The sequence below is a fragment of the Podarcis filfolensis genome (assembly GCF_964270895.1).
Source record: "Podarcis filfolensis genome assembly, chromosome: 8".
Lineage (NCBI taxonomy): Eukaryota > Metazoa > Chordata > Lepidosauria > Squamata > Lacertidae > Podarcis > Podarcis filfolensis.
Genome location: NC_139611.1, coordinates 88,917,404 through 88,937,396, shown reverse-complemented (window position 1 = coordinate 88,937,396; position 19,993 = coordinate 88,917,404). Strand labels below are relative to the sequence as shown.

Below are 19,993 nucleotides of genomic sequence, written 5' to 3'. Positions count from 1 at the left end.
ATTATTTAGTGGTGATTCTTGCATTTCAGGGGCGTTGGGCTAGATGACTGTTTGGTTACAGGAAACAAGTCACAGGGGGGGAAAGAAAGGAAATGAAAATTACTGTTGTTGTCGTCTCAAAGGCAAGTTGTCACAATTTTACGGAATTGTGATTTACGGAATCAATGATAAAACCAACAACGAGGGAAAGAATGCCTGGTCTATCATTGCAAAGGGTTCCACGATCAAAATTTAAACAATTAGAAATGTGGAGGTCTTGAAACAGAGCTTGGCTGTCCACCTGTCACAGGTGCTTTAGCTGCATTCCCTGCATTGAAGGGGGTTGGAGTAGATGACCTTTAGGGTCCCTTCCAACTCTACGATACTATGATTTTTATTTCGAAAATAATCTTGGCCTGTACAAAACCCCAGAAACTCGTATCGACCGGTGGTACCTAGTGCTCCTTGTATGTGAAATAAAATTAGACCAAAATGGCTAAGAGGTGATGTCTTTCCCCCCCCTGTAACTCGTTTGCTGTTATTAAAATCCAATAAAAAATAGAAAGAAAGAAAGAAAGAAAGAGGATGCTGGGGTCTTCTGATGTTCTTCCCTTGAGACCTTGCAGAGCGGCTGCCGGTCAGAGTCAAGCAACACCAGTACATCAAAAAGTGGATGTACATTTCCAAAATATTAGCATCCGTCAAATTGGTGCCATCTAGCTGTTTTGGACTACATATTGGCTGGGGGCTGATGGGAGATGTAGTCAAAAACCGCTGGATGACACCCTCTTGCCAAAAAATAGTCTCAAGGCAGCCTATTAGGCTTATACAGGCATGCGTGTGAATTTTGATATCCCAGTTTTGTTAACAGCCTTTTAAAATTTGTGGCGTACGTGGGGTGTCTGTCTGTTTTTTAAAATGCAGGTTGTTGTGTTTTTTTAAAAAAGGGGCAAATCTTTCTTTCAATTCATTTTATTCATTCGCTTGTTTATGTCTCGGAACAACCTCATTTGTTCATTGCCATTCTGAAGAAAAGTTCCTAGGAATCGACAGGTTTGGTAATTCTTCCGCCCCAGAAAAGAAGGCGACCGTCCTTCTCTCTCTCACTCTGAGGGATGGAACAGGAATTGGTGGTTGGGGGGTGGACTTCCAAGTCTCCCCCCCCCCTTAAAGCTTTATTCTCATTTGTTCTTCTTCGGAGAAGCAGCTTGGAACAGGACAAAGAGCGTGAGGCCGACACCTGGGGGGGAAAATAGCTCCACGTCACCTATCGAAAAATTTGGCAAGGCTCGAAGCATTGTTGGTTTCACTCCAGCCCTTTCTCCTGAAATTGCCATCCTTCGTTCCCTTGTATTTATGACATCTGCATGCTGCCCGATAACATAAGATCTCTGATATTCCGGTAAATATTAAAGCAACAATGATAAATCCAGGAAAATGTCATTGGCCAGTCATTTCGCGTCGTATGAAAAAAATAGGAAACAGAAGTTGGTTAAGGGACAGTCAATGGCTGCTCTTTAGCTATGCTGAACAGGAAGTAATAAAACACAATGAAACTGAAAGAAGGAAGCTTTTAATTAATGTTGTAGGGGGGTAAGCTGCTGAAGGGATTGACGTGAGAAGAAACATTATATATTACTGCACACAGGCGGTGGGGAAGGAGCTACTGGGTGATACAATGTCCAGTTTAATACCAGTTCCTGCTAACAGCCAAACTGCTTCGCCAAAAGGCTTTAGCATGGAAGCAAGCCTCCAGAAACTGCTTGCTTTGCAAGGAACCTTATTCCATGGGTAGGCAAACTGAGGCCCGGGGGCCGGATCCGGCCCAATCGCCTTCTAAATCCGGCCTGCGGACGGTCAGGGAATCAGCATGTTTTGACATGAGTAGAATGTGTCCTTTTATTTCAAATGCATCTCTGGGTTATTTGTGGGGCACAGGAATTCGTTCATCTCCCCCCCCCAAAAAAATATAGTCCGGCCCCCCACAAGGTCTGAAGGACAGTGGACCAGCCCCCGGCTGAAAAAGTTTGCTGACCTCTGCAGTTGGGTTTTTCTGGGATAATAAGGCTTTCTCCAGTCAAGTTAGAACTGGGGTTTGTTTTGTTTTGTTTTTAAAGGTTTGCTCAGTTGTTTTCTGAACTTTGTAAGAGCCAGCTAAAGGGTGTTTAAACAAGGTTTAAGGTGACACAATCTGTAACACGGAGCAGATTTTTGGGGGTGTGTGAAAACGATGGTTGTGGAAAGGGATGTTCCACTGCATAACTGAAGGTCATTGCTGCTTGTTGCAGCTCTGGGTACCAAACACCGTATTTTTCGCTCTATAAGACGCACCAGACCACAAGACGCACCTAGTTTTTGGAGGAGGAAAACAAGAAAAAAAAAGATTCTGAATCACAGAAGCCAGAACAGCAAGAGGGATCGCTGCGCAGTGAAAGCAGCAATCCCTCTTGCTGTTCTGGCTTCTGGGATAGCTGCGCAGCCTGCATTCGTTCCATAAGATGCACACACATTTCCTCTTACTTTTTAGGAGGGAAAAAGTGAGTCTTATAGAGCAAAAAATACGGTATGATGTCTAAGTCTATGGAGATGTCATTTTGAAATGTAACCCGGAAGCTGACTTCTGGATTCTAACCTGGGTGGGGTGGCGGCAGCATGGAAATCAGAAACTTGTGCATTGCATTCCTCCCCAGTGTATCCCTCCGAATAAAGTCAACCAAGGGTTATCCAAACCAGTCTCTCTGTCTGTATGTGAGCCTGTAGGTCCATTCGTCCAAGAGGAAGGGGCAATGAGATGCTAGCCCCCAAACCCACCAAGGAATGGGACAGACTGACCGCAAAAAGTTTCGGAAGATTTCTCTCACTGTTATCATTCTCCGGCCAAATAAAGGCACAATCTGCTCCCTGAGTTTGGCTGCAGTTTGAAAAGGAAATATTTATGGACAGAAAAAAAACAACACAAGCCCATCTGCTCTCACTTTGTTTTGTTTCGTTTCTCCGTTTTGTCTTGCCGCAAAGAGAAGCAAGAAGGCTTCTATTTTTGACAGCAAGAGTGAAAGAGAGAATTTGGTTCATTGTGGTGTTTCATCTGTGTTCTGCATTTGCTATACATACTGACTTCAGGTCATTTCATAGGCCACAGACCCCAAATTCCAAGCACAAACGATCTGTTTCCATGCAAGCGAGGGGAAAGATTTCTTTTTTTAAAAAACCCAACACAGATTTCTTTTTTTTAAAAAAACCCAACACAACCCACTATAAAAATAACTATATTTTTAGTTAAATAATAATAATAAAAAATTAAAGGAGGATAGAATTAAGAATTAAGAGCGGAGGTATCGCTTACCAAAGACACTGAGGATCATGGTTCCACGGTACATCATGGCATCCATGGTGCCTCCTTTGAGATGCACAGGCAGCCCGTTGTCCTCCTGGGGAGAGGCAAGGAGTTAGCCCCATTTCATTGACGGGGACCCCAAAGGTCATTTAGTCACCTGCCCTCCCCCCCAGTCCACTTCAATATGTGTGCATCATGCTCAGTGGGTGCACTGGGGGCTGCTCTCTCTGGACGAACAACTTCAAGGCAACCCTCTTTCAACTTTGCATTCCTGGGGGTTGGGCGGCACGACCCCTGGGATCCCCTCCAACTCCACAACCGGTGCTGGATTCACGTATAGGCTAAACAAGCTCTAGCCTAGGGCCCCACTCTCTTGGGAGCCCCCCAAAAAATTAAAGGGGAAAAAACAACTGGATGTATATTTCCAAAATATAAGATAAAAAGTAAATAAAATAAGACCTACATCCAGCAACCGTGTTTTGTGTTGTGTAGGGTCCTATAAGTCATGGCCCCCGCCTGCTCACCTGCTCCCTAAAATATCCCTGGTTTGCTCCTTTCTCTATAGAGGGTGCCTACATTCTGCATGGACTGGTTGCACGGCAAATGGTTTTAGATACCTTATAGGTCCACAAATTACCATATAGCAGGGGTGGCCAACTCCCAAGAGACTGCAATCTACTCACAGAATTAAAAACTGGCAGTGATCAAACCCACTTTTGGGGGGTTCAGGTCAAAGTTGTTGAACTATGCAGAACTGGCAAAACTGACACGTAAGCTACGGGACAAGGATAACTGTGACTTTAAAAATGAATGGGAACCTTTTACAAAGTATTTAAAGATGCAACAAAGTGAACTGGACTCCTTGGCAGGTTTTGAATAAGCACTCACAAACTTTTTATTGATAATAACCAGTTAGACAAATTAAAGATTTATACAACTTTGTAACCTGCAGAAAACAGCATTCTTAGAGAAATCAAAGACTGGAACTGAGGGAAGTCGGGGGGGGGGGTTTGTGTGGGAGGGAGGAAAAATGGGGGGGGGGGGATTAAGGATGATATGTTTCTGGATAATATGTTTTGTTTTAATTTTGAATAAAAAAATTAAAATAATAATAATAAAATGATCATCATCATTGTCATCATCAAAGTAATCATGGAAGGGATCCCAAGGGTCCTCTAGTCCACCCCCCCTGCAATGCAGGAATCTCAGCTCAAGCATCCATGACAGATGACCACCCAACCTCTGCTTAGAAACCTCCAAGGAAGGAGAGTCCATCACCGCTCTATTCAGAGAGAGAACCATCCTTTGAAAAGTAGGACACCTGTGACCAGCCTAGACCCTTCTTCTTTTTCCCTCCCTCTTCTCTCTCTTTTTCCCTCCCTCCCTCCCTCCATGTCTGGTTGAGCAAAGCTGTTGCTACCATAAACAGCTGCTTTCTGGACGCAGCCAAATCCCTCACCTGGAAGAGCTTCTGGTATTCTGGGACCTTGTTTTTCAATGTCCGAGGGGCAGAGGTGGAGAGGAACCGGAGAGAACTGATACGGGAAGCCTAGCGAAGAGAGGAAACGGGGAACAAAAAAAGCAGAATCGCATTAGGAAGTCCCAAGGAGCCATGGATAACCCTTTCCTGCATGAATTTGTCTGATGGTCAACTCCAGGCTTGACTACTGTAACTCACTCTACGTGGGGCTGCCCTTGAAGCTGTCCCAGAAACTCCAGCGGGTGCAGAATGCAGCAGTGAGGCTCCTCACGGGGTGTCTGCCATGGGAGCATATTCACCCAGTGCTTTTCAAGCTGCACTGGCTCCCGGTGGAGTACAGGGTCAGATTTAAGGTGCTGCTTTTGACCTTTAAAGCCCTTCATGGCCTAGGACCTTTGTACCTACGGGACCACCTTTCCCAGTATGTCCCACAGAGAGCCTCAAGGTCCATAAATAGCAACACCCTAGAGGTCCCGGGCCCTAAGGAAGTCAGATTAGCCTCAACCAGAGCCAGGGCCTTCTCAGTAATGGCCCCAACCTGGTGGAATGCTCTGTCTCATGAGACCAGGGCCCTGCAGGATCTGATTTCTTTCTGCAGGGCCTGTGAGACAGAGTTGTTCTGCCTGGCCTTCGGCTTGGAATCAACTTGATCCCCTCCCCCTCTTTCCTTTTTCCTTTCTCCTTCTGTGATGGAACTCCTATTTGGGGACTTCCCTGGCTTTTTCTACCAGTCTGGATAGTTGGCCTTGGTGAAGATTTGACATTTTTATCCCCCAAAAGTTTTTGATTTGAGTTTCTACTGAAACAAGGCTGCATCTTAATGTTGCATTTTAATCTTGTCTTTAAGTTGTATTTTAATCAATTGTATTGCTATCTGGGCTCCCTGGAAGGACAGATCCTGAAGCTGAGGCTCCAAGACTTTGGCCACCTCATGAGAAGAGAAGACTCCCTGGAAAAGACCCTGATGCTGGGAAAGATGGAGGGCACAAAGAGAAGGGGACGGCAGAGGACCAGATGGTGGGACAGTGTTCTCGAAGCTACCAGCATGAGTCTGACCAAACTGCGGGAGGCAGTGGAAGACAGGATGGCCTGGCGTGCTCTGGTCCAGGGGGTCACGAAGAGGCAGACACGACTAAACGACTAAACAACAACAACATTGCTATCTGGTGTTAGCCACCCTGAGCCCAGTCTTGGCTGGGGAGGGCGGGGTATAAATTTATTATTATTATTATTATTATTATTATTATTATTATTATTATTATTACTACCACCTGCTTTAAATTGGTGGCCAGGCCTGCCTCCTGGAGAAGCCCTGAGCCTGGGATTGTGCATAGCTGATGCTCTCCAATTTACTCAGAGCTGTCGCTCCGTAGTGGGCACAGGGGATGTATGGATAATTGCAGCCCACCTCGTAGGGTTGTTGTGAAGCCGAACCAGCTTAATGTTTGCAAAGCTTTGCCATTAAATCTCTTACGTTCACTGCATGTAAATTCTAGTTCACTGTAAACTCAGGGACACAGATTGTATTTAGCCAGCTGCGGTTACAGCCGTCGTTGGGACTTCTGCTTTCTCCGGAAGCTGAGATGTAAAAGCACTCGGGGCTTTGTCTCTGGGGGCCCAAAAAGCACAAGTGAAACCTGGGTCCAGTGACATGCAGAACAGTCGCCACCTGTCCCCCCCTTCCCCACCCCACTCCAGACCAGTTGGGTGCTCTCCAGATGTTTTTGACTACAAAACCCACCAGCCATGAACATAAGAGAATAAAGAGAGCCTGCTGGATCCGGCCAGTGGCTCATCTAGCCCAGCATCTTCCCACAGATGCCTGTGGGGAACCAGGAAGCAGGATCCAAGCACAAGAGCTGTCGGATGTGAAACACAAGAGCAGTCAAGTACAACCTTCCTAGAGGGAGCATGTTTGCACATGGGGAGGAATGTTTGTCCAGCCAGCAGGTCAACTTCCTGTTTCCTTCTGGGCTGGGACAGACTTCCTCTGCATGGGACTAGAGGTGGGTGTGGCCTCACCTGTGCAGGTAATGACAAAAACACAGGGCAGGGCAGCTATCTCTCTCTTTGACTACATGCATGGAAGAAGCAACATCTGCTTAGCCAAAGATGCCCTCTTGGCCTCCAGCCAAGAGAGGACAAAGGGACTGTCTCTTCATGGGATAGTTTCCAGGTGTATGCTACTTTTCTAAGCTAAGTCTGCCTTCTGGGATCCGATTGTGGACAGAATGATGTGTGAGTAAACCTTTTTATACTTTTATAAAAGACTGTGTCGTGTCTTATCTTTTATGAGGGAATAAGCGGGAAATACCAGAACGGTTATTATAGAGGCTTTAGCGAGCCTGAGCAAACGCATCCACTGCAAGTTTTAAAAGGGGAATGTTACTCTGCTAAATTGTGAACTTGTTAACACAAGTTGGAAAAGGATATAATCAAACAATCTATCCTCTCCTGCATCCCTGAACATTCCCACAAGAGCGACTCTCCCTTCCTGTGGTTTCCAGCAACTCTCTTCCTCCATGAATTTGTCCCATCCTCTTTTAAAGCCATCCAAGTTGGTTTGCATCGTTGCGGCCCTGTAGCAGGGAGTTCCACAGTTTAACCATGCGCTGTGTGAAGAAGGACTTGTGATGGCCTGGGACTTGGGCTCGGACTCAGAACCAGAGGGGACTCAGGCATGATCTGAACCAAGTCTGGGACCTGATCCTGAAGAGTCCCAGTCTGCACAGGTTCCCCTGCAACAAACACCAGCTGGGCCGAGTCACTTACAGCTGCGGGGATTCCCTCATTGCCTCCAGCTGGGCCATCACTTACAGCTGCTCCACTACCAGTTGGGTCAGGGGAGGCTGAGGCGGCCTCTGGACACAGGATGAGACCCTCCCTGCCCGCAGACTGTCTGGCCAGAGTGGTGCATGCTCTAGTTATCTCCCGCTTGGACTACTGCAATGTGCTCTACGCGGAGCTACCTTTGAAGGTGACCCGGAAACTGCAATTAATTCAGAATGCGGCAGCTAGACTGGTGACTGGGAGCGGCTGCCAAGACCACATAACACCGGTCTTGAAAGATCTACACTGGCTCCCAGTACATTTCCGAGCACAATTCAAAGGGTTGGTGCTGACCTTGAAAGCCCTAAACGGCTTTGGTCCAGTATCCCTGAAGGAGCGTCTCCACCCCCTTCGTTCTGCCCGGACACTGAGGTCCAGCTCGGAGGGCCTTCTGGCGGTTCCCTCCCTGCGAGAAGCCAAGTTACAGGGAACAAGGCAGAGTGCCTTCTTGGTGGTGGTGCCCGCCCTATGGAACGCCCTCCTACCAGATGTCAAAGAGAAGAACAACTACCAAACTTTTAGAAGACATCTGAAGGCAGCCCTGTTTAGGGAAGCTTTTAATGTTTGATGCATTATAGTATTTTAATATTCTGTTGAAAGCCGCCCAGCCAGATGGGTGGGGTATAAATAAATAATAATAAATATCAACAACAACAACAACATTTTGGGCTCGCTTCTCCCCTCTTTCCCCAAAACAAGGCAGTGTGGGGCCTGCGGGCTCTTGCAGTCCACTTGGTAGGAAAAGTTGGACCGCCCTAATTTAGACGGTTCGTATAGTTAAAGCCATGGTTTTCCCAGTAGTGATGTATGGAAGTGAGAGCTGGACCATCAAGAAGGCTGATCGCCAAAGAATGGATGCTTTTGAATTCTGGTGCTGGAGGAGACTCTTGAGAGTCCCATGGACTGCAAGAAGATCAAACCTCTCCATTCTGAAGGAAATCAGCCCTGAGTGCTCACTGGAAGGACAGATCCTGAAGCTGAGGCTCCAAGACTTTGGCCACCTCATGAGGAGAGAAGACTCCCTGGAAAAGACCCTGATGTTGGGAAAGATGGAGGGCACAAGGAGAAGGGGACGACAGAGGATGAGATGGTGGGACAGTGTTCTCAAAGCTACCAGCATGAGTTTGACCAAACTGCGGGAGGCAGTGGAAGACAGGAGGGCCTGGCGTGCTCTGGTCCAGGGGGTCACGAAGAGTCGGACACCGCTAAACGACTAAGCAACAACAATTTAGACGGTACCCGGTTGGCAAAGGCGGGCCTAGGCTTAAATCTAGGTTTACTCCAGCTCCTCCCAAAACATCAGTTTTTCAAAAGGTAAAGTATTTCTCCCATGGAAGCAGCAGGTTGGGGGGGGTGGCAGATGGAATAAGTAGCTAAGGCTGATCTCTGTTCTGTGTCTGTTTCACAGGCAAAGAGAAATAAATGAAATGAATAGCCCTGTGAGGAAGGACTAGGAAGGACTCAAAATAACCCACTTGGCTGTGAAGTTCAACTGGGTGACCTTGAGCCAGAAACTGCCTCTCAACCTGACCTAAATCTCAGGGTTCTTGTGGGGATTCATTGAGGAGGAAGAGGTTGAATATAAATGCAATCGATAAATAAAGCGATGTAACTAAACTGGTGAGCCGCTCTCCTCCGAAAGCTGCTGTGAACTTCCCAGCAATGGACAGGAAGAGCAGAACGCCATGATATAGGAGAAGGGAATTTAAAGTGTTTTACGGAAGAATTGATGCCTTTCTCAGACTATCCAAAGAAATATTACAGTACAATGAGCTCACGAGCAGGATTGGAGTTCTGAGCGACAGAAGCAACGAGATTATAATATTGTGGTTTGATAGATTTAATAGACAGAAGTTAGGGTGCAGCCAAAGGGGAGGAAGAACAACAACTGTGGAGAACGGGGCGGCAAGTCAACAAAAATAAGAGAAAAGACGAAATTGCATTTTGGCTGTAGAGGTTTAAAAACATCGAAACTTACAAAAAAAGTAGAAAATAAAATATAATTGGGGGGGGGGGAGAAAAAAAGATATAGGAGCAGGGAAAGGGTGGAATATAATCATGCCTGTTTTTTACCCCATGCATCTGACCAAGTAGGCTGTATCACACACAGAACTTTCTGCTTCAGTATATATACCTTTTTAAGGGGACTCTGGAACAAACTGGCAAGGCTATCCCCCTTGTTATGGAAAAATCTAGGTGTGAGGCTGCTCAGTCCCCCAGAAGGTCAGGCAGAGCCTGTGGGTCCCTGCGGAATAAAGGAAGGAGTGCAGCCACCAACCGGAGCAAATAGCTGTAGACCAAAGTTTATTGCGCAATAGGTTCAAAGAGGAATTTTGAACCCCGAGGATGGGGTGACAAGGACTTTTAAAACTTTCCCACCATATCCCAGAATACAGTTCGTACAGCATCATTGCTGCATCACTGACATGTCACAAAAGGGGAGGGGTAGACAGGGGTTGGGACACGGGTGGCGCTGTGGGTTAAACCACAGAGCCTAGAACTTGCCGATCAGAAGGTCGGCGCTTCAAATCCCCGCAACGGGGTGAGCTCCCGTTGCTCGGTCCCTGCTTCTGCCAGCCTAGCAGTTCAAAAGCACGTCAAAGTGCAAGTAGATAAATAGGTACCACTCTGGCAGGAAGGTAAACGGCGTTTCCGTGCGCTGCTCTGGTTCGCCAGAAGCGGCTTAGTCATGCTGGCCACATGACCAGCTGTACGCCGTCTCCCTCGGCCAGTAAAGCGAGATGAGCGCCGCAACCCCAGAGTCGTCTGCGACTGGACCTAACGGTCAGGGGTCCCTTTACCTTTAGACAGGGGTTCCACTAGTTTAAACTTGGCGAACATGTCCAGACAAGTCCTTGGTACAAGATTAGCATAAGCAGACATGTCAGGGCAAGACCCAGGTATAAGATGAGCATAGGCAAACACCTCTGAAGTCCCACCACCCAAAGTACAAGAGAACTTCCTTTGCATGTCTGGACCCCTTGTCAAGTCTGGTGATGGGATTAGGCTTTTCTTGGCCAACAATCAGCTCAGCAATTGTCACCTCTGGGCACTTCCAGGAGTCCTTTTCCAAGGGGAAAATAGATTTGGAATGGAGGAAACTGGCAAAGGAGTTGATTTTATATTACAGTGGTACCTCGGGTTACATACGCTTCAGGTTACATACGCTTCAGGTTACAGACTCCGCTAACCCAGAAATAGTACCTTGGGTTAAGAACTTTGCTTCAGGATGAGAACAGAAATTGCGCAGCGGCAGCAGGAGGCCCCATTAGCTAAAGTGGTGCTTCAGGTTAAGAACAGTTTCAGGTTAAGTACAGACCTCTGGAACGAATCAAGTTCTTAACCCGAAGTACCACTGTATTTTTTTAAAGCTAGGTAACTTCCCTGACCTGTCAAGTCGAAAGGATACATTCAGGCATAATATTTGTAACATTTAACAACTTTAAAGATGTGCCCCCCGCCCCCCGTAATTTCTGTAACACCCTGAAACTGTGTTTCGCCTGTTTGGGCCTCTCCAGCGATTTTCAACACCAGCAAAAGTCCAGTAGCTTATGGGTTAGGAGCAAGGAAGCAACAGGGCACACAAACACCCCAGAGTTAGTGACCTTCTTTTAGCAAGCAGCCGTGCAGCGACAGAGGAGGGGTCTTTACCAGAAGGGATTTCATGCTCTTGACGTGGTCCTTGCTGCCTCCTTCCTGATCTCTCTCCTTCCCTTCCTTCTCTCTGCCTGTGTCTCTGCTGACCTCCAGCTGGGCCTTACAAGGGCATTGCCTCCCTGCCAGGGCGGAGGGGAGGGGGGGCCGCCGTTGTTTTCCTTGACCGCCTGCCAGAAGTAAGGGCAGCTGGCGAGTTCAAACTTCGGACTGGAATGCGGAGGCTGGAGGGACATTTCAGAGGGCCTGCGGCGGAGAAGGGGCAGCAGCTGTCTTTAAATGGGACCGTATTCTGGGATCAGGTTATGATGCACAGCATTGCACGGAGAAAGCAAACAGGAAAAAGTTTTCCTCCTTCCCTAGTAGCCCTGGAGCTGTACGTTGTGAGTTTTGGGACCAGTGCCAGATTTACGTACAGTATAAGCTAAACAAGTTCTAGCTTAGGCCCTCACTCTCTTGGTAAAGGGACCCCTGACCATTAGGTCCAGTCGTGACCGACTCTGGGGTTGCAGTGCTCATCTCGCTTTACTGGCCGAGGGAGCCGGCGTACAGCTTCCGGGTCAGGTGGCCAGCAGGACTGAGCCGCTTCTGGCGAGCCAGAGCAGCGCACGGAAATGTTGTTTACCTTCCTGCCAGAGTGGTACCTATTTATCTACTTACACTTTGACGTGCTTTCGAACTGCTAGGTGGGCAGGAGCAGGGACCGAGCAACGGGAGCTCACCCTGTCGCGGGGATTCGAACCGCTGACCTTCTGATCGGCAAGCCCTAGGCTCTGTGGTTTAAACCACAGCGCCACCCGCGTCCCACACTCTCTTGGAGGTCCCCCCCAAAAATAAAGGGGGGGAGTGGATGTACAGTGGTACCTCGGGTTACAGATGCTTCAGGTTACAGACTCCACTAACCCAGAAATAGTTCCTTGGGTTAAGAACTTTGCTTCAGGATGAGAACAGAAATCGCGCGGCAGCAGCAGGAGGCCCCATTAGCTAAAGTGGTGCTTCAGGTTAGAAACAGTTTCAGGTTAAGAACAGACCTCCAGAACGAATTAAGTTCTTAACCCGAGGTACCACTGTACATTTCCAAAATATAAGATAAAAAAGAAATAAAATAAAACCTACCTACAGCAACCGTGTTTTGTGTTGTGTTGGCTCCTATGATGTAATACATGGCTCCCGCCTGCTAGCCTGCTCCCTCAAATATCCCTGGTTTGCTCCTTTCTATATATAGGGTGCCTACATTCTGCACAGGCTGGTTGCACGGCAACATGTGCAAATGGATTGAGATACCTATGAGGTCCATCAATTACCATCTAGCCAGATAGGACAGCTGGACGTATAAAGGGCCCCATTACCTTCAGTAATTTGGGGCCTCATCAGACCTAAATCTGGCCCTGAATGGGTCCGTATTCTGGGATTAGGTTTTGCACAGCGTAGCACAATAAAAGCAGACAGAGAAGTTTCCCTCCCTCTCTCATAGCCCTTGGAATCTTTGGGCATCCAACGAAGATGAACATTGGGAGGTTCAGGACAGCTAAAAGAAAGCCCTTCTCCACCCACAGCTTAGTTAAACTGTGGAACTCACCCCCCACAGGAGTGAGACCCCCCCCTTTCTAGACTTTTGCATAGCCTCACACTAAATGGTGATCCATAGGGTTTAGGTGAATTGCCTTTGATGGCTGGTGGCTACTAGGCCTGGTGCTCTTCTAACACCAGCATACCCATTGTCTTTTGAAATTAGCTTTTGTGCAGAAAGTAAAGGCACAAGGGCAAGCCCACTGTTATGTACTGAGTTGAATAGGATCCAAAAGGCAGCAGTCTGATTGGTCCTAGAACAATAGGATCCAAAAGGCAGCAGTCTGATTGGTCCTAGAACAAGAGGATCCAAAAGGCAGCAGTCTGATTGGTCCTAGAACAAGAGGATCCAAAAGGCAGCAGTCTGATTGGTCCTAGAACAAGAGGATCCAAAAGGCAGCAGTCTGATTGGTCCTAGAACAAGAGGATCCAAAATGCAGCAGTCTGATTGGTCCTAGAACAATAGGACCCAGAATGCAGCAGTCTGATTGGTCCACAGGAGCCACCCAATCCAGCTCCAGGTGGAAGTGAATCCACAACCTGATTGGCCTACGGGAGAATCCCAGAATTAGCCAATCATGTGTGGCCCATTGTGTAAATAATGTATATAAAGCAGCTATTTTGTGGGAACATTCATTCCTCACTACTATGAGCTGAATAAAGAGCATGAAATCCACTCTCAATTCCGAGTATATTTCACTGGCGACGAGGATGGGATCCCGCTGAGCTGACCGCCACCTGCCGCACCGCAGCACTGCCACCTTCACCCACCCACCCCAGTTAGAACATAGAAAACTGCCTTATACCGAGTCAGACCATTTGCCCATGTCTTCTTCTCCTTCTTTGGCGATCCCTCGTTGCCGAGTAGAATTGTCTTCCATAAACACGGTTTTAAAAGTGAGTCCGTAAGTGACTGTGGAGGCCAATTCTGGATCCACACGTCCTTCCACAGTGGGGACATTGGTTTCTGGGTGGGAGTTGATTACGATGTGGATTTGCCAAGCGTGCCTTCCTCTTAGCACGTTTCTCCCTTGCGTCCTGAGTTCGAGTGTCTTCAAAGCCCAGGACACCTTTGGTAAAGGCTGTTCTCCAACTGGAGCACTCGCAGGCCAGTGTTTCCCAGTTGTCAGCTTATACTACATTTTTAAAGATTTGCCTTGAGAGAGTCTTTGAACCTCTTTTGTTGACCACCAGTATTACGCTTTCCATTTTTAAGTTCGGAATAGAGTAGTTGCTTTGGAAGACGATCATCAGGCATTCAGATTTTTTAAACCCCTCCTTCAACCAAAAGGGACATGGCACAAAAGAAAATGAGGATGGGGAGGGTAGAGGAAATTTGGGCACAAAATGTTAAATAGTAGCTCTTATTCAAATTGGAATGGAAACAGTTAAGGGACAGGAGTTGGGAACAGAATCCGATTCAGGTTACAAAATAGGACTTAGGTTGGCTGGGTGTGTTACAACAGTAAAAAAACACCATGTAATTCTCCCCCCTTAACAAAAGAAAAGAAAGATCTGCTCTTAATTCTCTTCTTTGAGGTTCTTAGCATTAAGAAAATGTGACAAGGTGTTACCTGAAACGTGTTTTATGCGTAACAAAACTTGCGACCGACGTAACACCGCAATGTGCATCTTGCGCAGCAGAAGCTGCTTATGTGTGTTTGTGTGTTTTTTAAAAAATATTTTTACTAGGAATTTCAACAAAACATTTTATCGAAAAACATATCATCCTTAATTTCCCCTATTTCCCCCCCTCCCCTTGACCACCAGCATTACGCTTTCCATTTTTAAGTTCGGAATAGAGTAGTTGCTTTGGAAGACGATCATCAGGCATCCGCACAACACGACCAGTCCAACAAAGTTAGTGCTGAAGAATCACCGCATCAACACCAGTGATCTCCTTGATAAAGAGTTCTGTGAAACCCTAAAGTCTGCATTTGCCTGCAGCAGCCCAAGTTGGTCTGATCAAAGCAATCGTTCTGCAATCTGCGACTCCAGGAGGAGCTGAGTCTTTGCTTCTCAGTCGTCGCAAAGGGAAGCGAAACCAGCCCTTCTCCTTTTAAGCACCAGATTGGTGGCTGGCTCTCGTACTGAAAGGACGACATCGTATCAGGGCATGTGCATTGCTGCTGTGCAACCCCAGGCTGGGACAGCTTAGGTAGCTGGTTTATACAAAATCAGGTCGTTGATGCAACTGAGCTCAGACAGAGGCCCTGCTGGGTTTTCCTAGCCTAATTTTGGGATACTGGAACTGAGGCTTGCACTCTATGGCTGAGCTATGACTCCCTGATGACTGAGAACAATCTAGCCAATGTTTTTGTCATCAGACATTGGGATTACTGAACCCTACTTGAGGGTTTCTATACCCGGGTTGCACGTTGACAGAGAGACTGGTTTCCTCTCCTTGCTGTTTTCCCCTCCGTCCTTCATCAGCTCTGCTTTGCTTGCAGGTATGATGGCAGCCAATTCCGTCGCTCTGGGTTTCTTCTGCATGAGTTTTTTCTGGTTGCTGGTTCGTCCTGAGGATCTCTGGAGGCAGCAGCAGGCCAAGGTGGAGAACTCTAGGTAGGTAGAATCCCATGCAAGGGTGAGAGAGGATGGGCAGAAAGTGGGACACGATGAATTTGTGAACTCCCAGCCTCTGCATGTTGTCTTTGCCCATGGAGTTTTCTTGGCAGGGATAACGGAGTGGCTTGCTGGTTCCTGCTCCAATTAAAAGACGCCTGCTTCTTGGGAGAAAAGCCATGACAAACCTAGACAGCATCTTAAAAAGCAGAGATATCACCTTGCCAACAAAGGTCCGTATAGTTAAAGCTATGGTTTTCCCAGTAGTGATGTATGGAAGTGAGAGCTGGACCATCAAGAAGGCTGATCGCCGAAGAATTGATGCTTTTGAATTCTGGTGCTGGAGGAGACTCTTGAGAGTCCCATGGACTGCAAGAAGATCAAACCTCTCCATTCTGAAGGAAATCAGCCCTGAGTGCTCACTGGAAGGACAGATCCTGAAGCTGAGGCTCCAAGACTTTGGCCACCTCATGAGAAGAGAAGACTCCCTGGGAAAGACCCCGATGTTGGGAAAGATGGAGGGCGCAAGGAGAAGGGGACGCCAGAGGATGAGATGGTGGGACAGTGTTCTGGAAGCTACAAACATGAGTCTGACCAAACTGCGGGAGGCAGTGGAAGACAGGAGTGCCTGGCGTGCTCTGGTCCAGGGGGTCACGAAGAGACGGAGATGACTAAACAACAACAATAGTCTCTGCATTACAGGTGGGGATGGACGGAGAATTTCGGTTTGCGTTTAATGCAGAACCTGATTCACGCTTCTCAAAATAACATGCAAACTGGAACACAGTTGTCATGAGAATTTTGTGCATCTCTGAATTTTGCAATACAGTTCTCCAAGCAAAACTGTGTATTAAAGTGCACATAAAACTGTTCTCTTTTCAGCACCTGCTAAAAGCATTTTTGTTTAGACAACCCTAGGCAGAGATGTAGAATGATGACGTGTTTTCATCTGTGTTTAGTTGATTGTTGGTTTTAATTAGTATGTTTACTGTATTAGGGACGTGGGTGGCGCTGTGGGTTAAACCACAGAGGCTAGGACTTACCAATCAGAAGGTCGGCGGTTCGAAACCCCGTGATGGGGTGAGCTCCCGTTGCTCGGTCCCTGCTCCTGCCAACCTAGCAGTTCGAAAGCACGTCAAAGTGCAAGTAGATAAATAGGTACCGCTCCGGCAGGAAGGTAAACGGCGTTTCCGTGCGCTGCTCTGGTTCGCCAGAAGCGGCTTAGTCAATGCTGGCCACATGACCCGGAAGCTGTACGCTGGCTGCCTTGGCCAGTAAAGCGAGATGAGTGCCACAACCCCAGAATCGGCCACGACTGGACCTAATGGTCAGGGGTCCCTTTACCTTTACCTGGTTTTAATTATTTTTTGAATGTTTTAAATAGTGTTTTTTATTTTACTGATAGTTTTACTGTTTCGCTCTTTTTGTAAACTGCTTTGAGGTTTTCTTTTGTTTTCTACACAATCAAGTAGTATATACCGTATTTTTCTGTATATAAGACTAGGTTTTTTTTTTTACTAAAATATTATGTTAAAAAGGGGGTCTTATACAGGGGGGCAATCTCCCCCCATTTTCTAATCTCCAAAATAGGGGACATCTTATACATGGGGGCGTGTTATAAATGGAAAAATACTGTAAATGTTATGAAATAAAAATAAGGTAGATGAATATGTTAGGTGAAACTGCTTGCAAAAATGTGTATTTAATGAGAAATTTAACTTAAATTTTTTCACGAGGACTTTTTTTATATATATACTAAAAGTGAAAGTTTTTACTAAAAGAAAAGGTTGGTTGGAAGTCACCCTGGGCAAGATAAAGAGACTAACAAATTCAAGAAATAAAACCGCAAACTGGTAAAGAAGTGTTAGGAACTGATCTTTTTTTTAAAAAAAATAATAATTATATTTTATTGAAAAATGTCAGTGGACAAATAAAGTGAAAGAAAGGTGCCTGAAACTGTAATATGATATACAGGTGCATAAGTAAGGTGATTATTCCAACGAGTATACAATTATTAACAAGTCGTAATATTTTTTAATAAATGCATTCTAAGTATTATTGCATTTATCCATACACAATCTGCATCTAAAAGCAATCTGTTCATTTTCTATCCCTTGATCAAAGGGGGGGGGGTTCATAGTATTATCTTTCCAGTGAATCGGTATCAGTCTTTTGGTGGAAGTGAGGGGGCGAAGAATGAACTGATCTGAAGACTTTTGAAAGGAGGAGAAACTGGGAGACTTCTCTTTCTCTGACTGCAGGTCCTGTCCTTGGCGATGCATGAGCTTTGTCCAGATGTGGCCTGGAACCTTCTGCATAGTGAGTAAGAGTTTCTAATTCGGGGACACTCCCTTTTTGAACAGTTAACACCTCTGCGTATTACCTGGCTTAATAAGACAGTGGCAGAGCAGTTGCAACAGGTAAAGGTAAAGGACCCCTGGACGGTTAAGTCTAGTCCAGGGGTCGGCAACCTAAGGCCCATGGGTCACAAGCGGCCCTTGGGGTTGTTTAACCGGCCCACAAGCTGCCCCCAAACCAAGACGCCGGCTCGGCGAGTCCCCACGTGCAGCGCTAAACCGGTGCAGCACAGCACGGGGACTCGCTTTCGCGGCACCGGAAATCAAGTCTCCACATGCGCAGATTCCGAAAATCGCATCTGCACACAGGCAGACATCGGAAATCACGTCTGCGCAGACACAGACACCGGAAATCGCTGGTGCGCGTGCTCTTGCGCTCATGTGCGATCCAGCCCATGGAGGGATTTCTGCTGGAGTGAACCAGCCCAGGCAAGGTAAACCTTGGCAACCCCTGGTCTAGTCAAAGGCGACTCTGGGGTTGCGGGGCTCATCTCGCTTTCAGGCCGAGGGAGCCGGTGTTTGTCCACAGACAGCTTTCCGGGTTATGTGGCCAGCAGGACTAAACCACTACTGGTGCACGGAGGACCGTGGCAAGTGCCAGAGCGCATGGAAACGCAGTTTATCTTCCCGCCACAGCGGTACCAATTTATCTACTTGTACTGGTGTCCTTTTGAACTGCTAGGTTGGCAGGAGCTGGGACCAAGCAACGGGAGCTCACCCCGTCGCGGGGATTCGAAGCGCCAACCTTCCGATCGGCAAGCCCAAGAGGCTCAGTGGTTTAGACCACAGCACCATCCATGAGAAGGGGTTAAAAGAAGCAGCCGTGGGGGGACTCTAGCTCCCATCAGCCCCAGGCAACATGCCCAGTGGCAAGGGATGATGGGAGTTGTAGTTCAATGGAGTTTGGACTTGATCCAATAGCAGGAGGAGAAATATGACTTGAAGGGAACAGAAATTAAATCAAACCTCTGCTTAATTTTTAAAGGTAAAGGTAAAGGGACCCCTGACCATTAGGTCCAGTTGTGACCAACTCTGGGGTTGCGGCGCTCATCTCGCTTTATTGGCCGAGGGAGCCGGCGTACAGCTTCCGGGTCATGTGGCCGGCAGGACTAAGCCGCTTCTTGCAAACCAGAGCAGTGCATGGAAACACCGTTTCCCTTCCCGCCGGAGTGGTACCTATTTATCTACTTGCACTTTGACGTGCTTTTGAACTGCTAGGTTGGCAGGAGCTGGGATAGAGCAACGGGAGCTCACCCTGGCGCGGGGGTTCAAACCGCCGACCTTCTGATCGGCAAGCCCTAGGCTCTGTGGTTTAACCCACAGCGCCACCCACGTCCCTTAATTGTTAAACTGTATTAATAAATAGAGGATAGCTCAGCCAGAGCATGAGACTCTTAATCTCAGGGTTGTGGGTCCAAGCTGCATGTTGGGTGAAAGATTCCTGGGTTGGACTGGATGACCTTGGAGCCCCTTCCAACTTTACAGTTCTACGAATCACACACACACAAACACAAAAAGGGGGAAATGATGTTTGTGGCTATGTTGTACCTTTGGGAATCTAATCCATCTTCTGCTTTCTGACATGCATTTGTAGGCTCTGGGAAGGAGGTTTGAGTGCGTTCTGCCGAAAGACGCAAACAACTGGACTATCCATGGATTATGGTGAGGCGATCTCATTTGGGCTGGTATGGGAGGCATGTATTTATTGCTTGGACTTAAGTGAAGTATTTATTTTCTTACTTAAATATATATATTAAGCAGTGCCGGATTTACGTATAAACTGAACAAGCTCTAGCTTAGGGCCCCCAAGAGAGTGGGGCCCCCATAAAATTTAAAGGGAAAAAAAAGTGGATGTACATTTCCAAAATATAAGATAAAAAACAAGTAAAATAAAACCTACCTACAGCAACTGTGTTTTGTGCTATGCAGGCTCCTGTGATGTAAGTCATGGGCCCCGCCTGCTCCCTCAAATATCCCTGGTTTGCTCCTTTCTATATATAGGGTGCCCACATTCTGCATGGACTGGTTGCAGGGCAACATGGGCAAATGGCTTGAGATACCTATGAGGTCCACAAATTACCATCTAGCATATATTCAACACAAAAAACAGCGGCAATTTGTTGTTGTCAAAGGACAGCTGGACATATAAAGGGCCCCATTATCTTCAGTAGCTTAGGGCCTCATCATACCTAAATCTGGCCCTGATATTAAGTGTGTGTGTGTGTG

The 19,993-nt window shown here is 47.1% G+C and overlaps 2 protein-coding genes across 2 annotated transcripts in view; one reads left to right on the top strand and one right to left on the bottom strand.

Moving 5' to 3' along the window:
* Nucleotides 1-935: 935 nt before the first annotated feature.
* Nucleotides 936-11,433, bottom strand: COX7A1 (cytochrome c oxidase subunit 7A1). Its single transcript, XM_083628241.1, has 4 exons — nucleotides 11,274-11,433; nucleotides 4,773-4,862; nucleotides 3,323-3,407; nucleotides 936-1,219 (listed from the first exon to the last, which is right to left on the bottom strand). The coding sequence occupies exons 1-4, from the start codon at nucleotides 11,286-11,288 to the stop codon at nucleotides 1,161-1,163; spliced, it is 249 nt and encodes an 82-aa protein (XP_083484367.1). The 5' UTR covers nucleotides 11,289-11,433; the 3' UTR covers nucleotides 936-1,160.
* A 3,862-nt stretch (nucleotides 11,434-15,295) lies between these two features.
* ADAD2 (adenosine deaminase domain containing 2) overlaps nucleotides 15,296-19,993 on the top strand; it is a 31,254-nt gene continuing 26,556 nt past the window's right edge. The window contains exons 1-3 of the mRNA XM_083625868.1: nucleotides 15,296-15,410; nucleotides 17,672-17,729; nucleotides 19,362-19,429. Coding sequence (XP_083481994.1) covers nucleotides 15,298-15,410; nucleotides 17,672-17,729; nucleotides 19,362-19,429 — 239 coding nt within the window. The 5' untranslated portion in view covers nucleotides 15,296-15,297. The remainder of the gene's footprint in view (nucleotides 15,411-17,671; nucleotides 17,730-19,361; nucleotides 19,430-19,993) is intronic.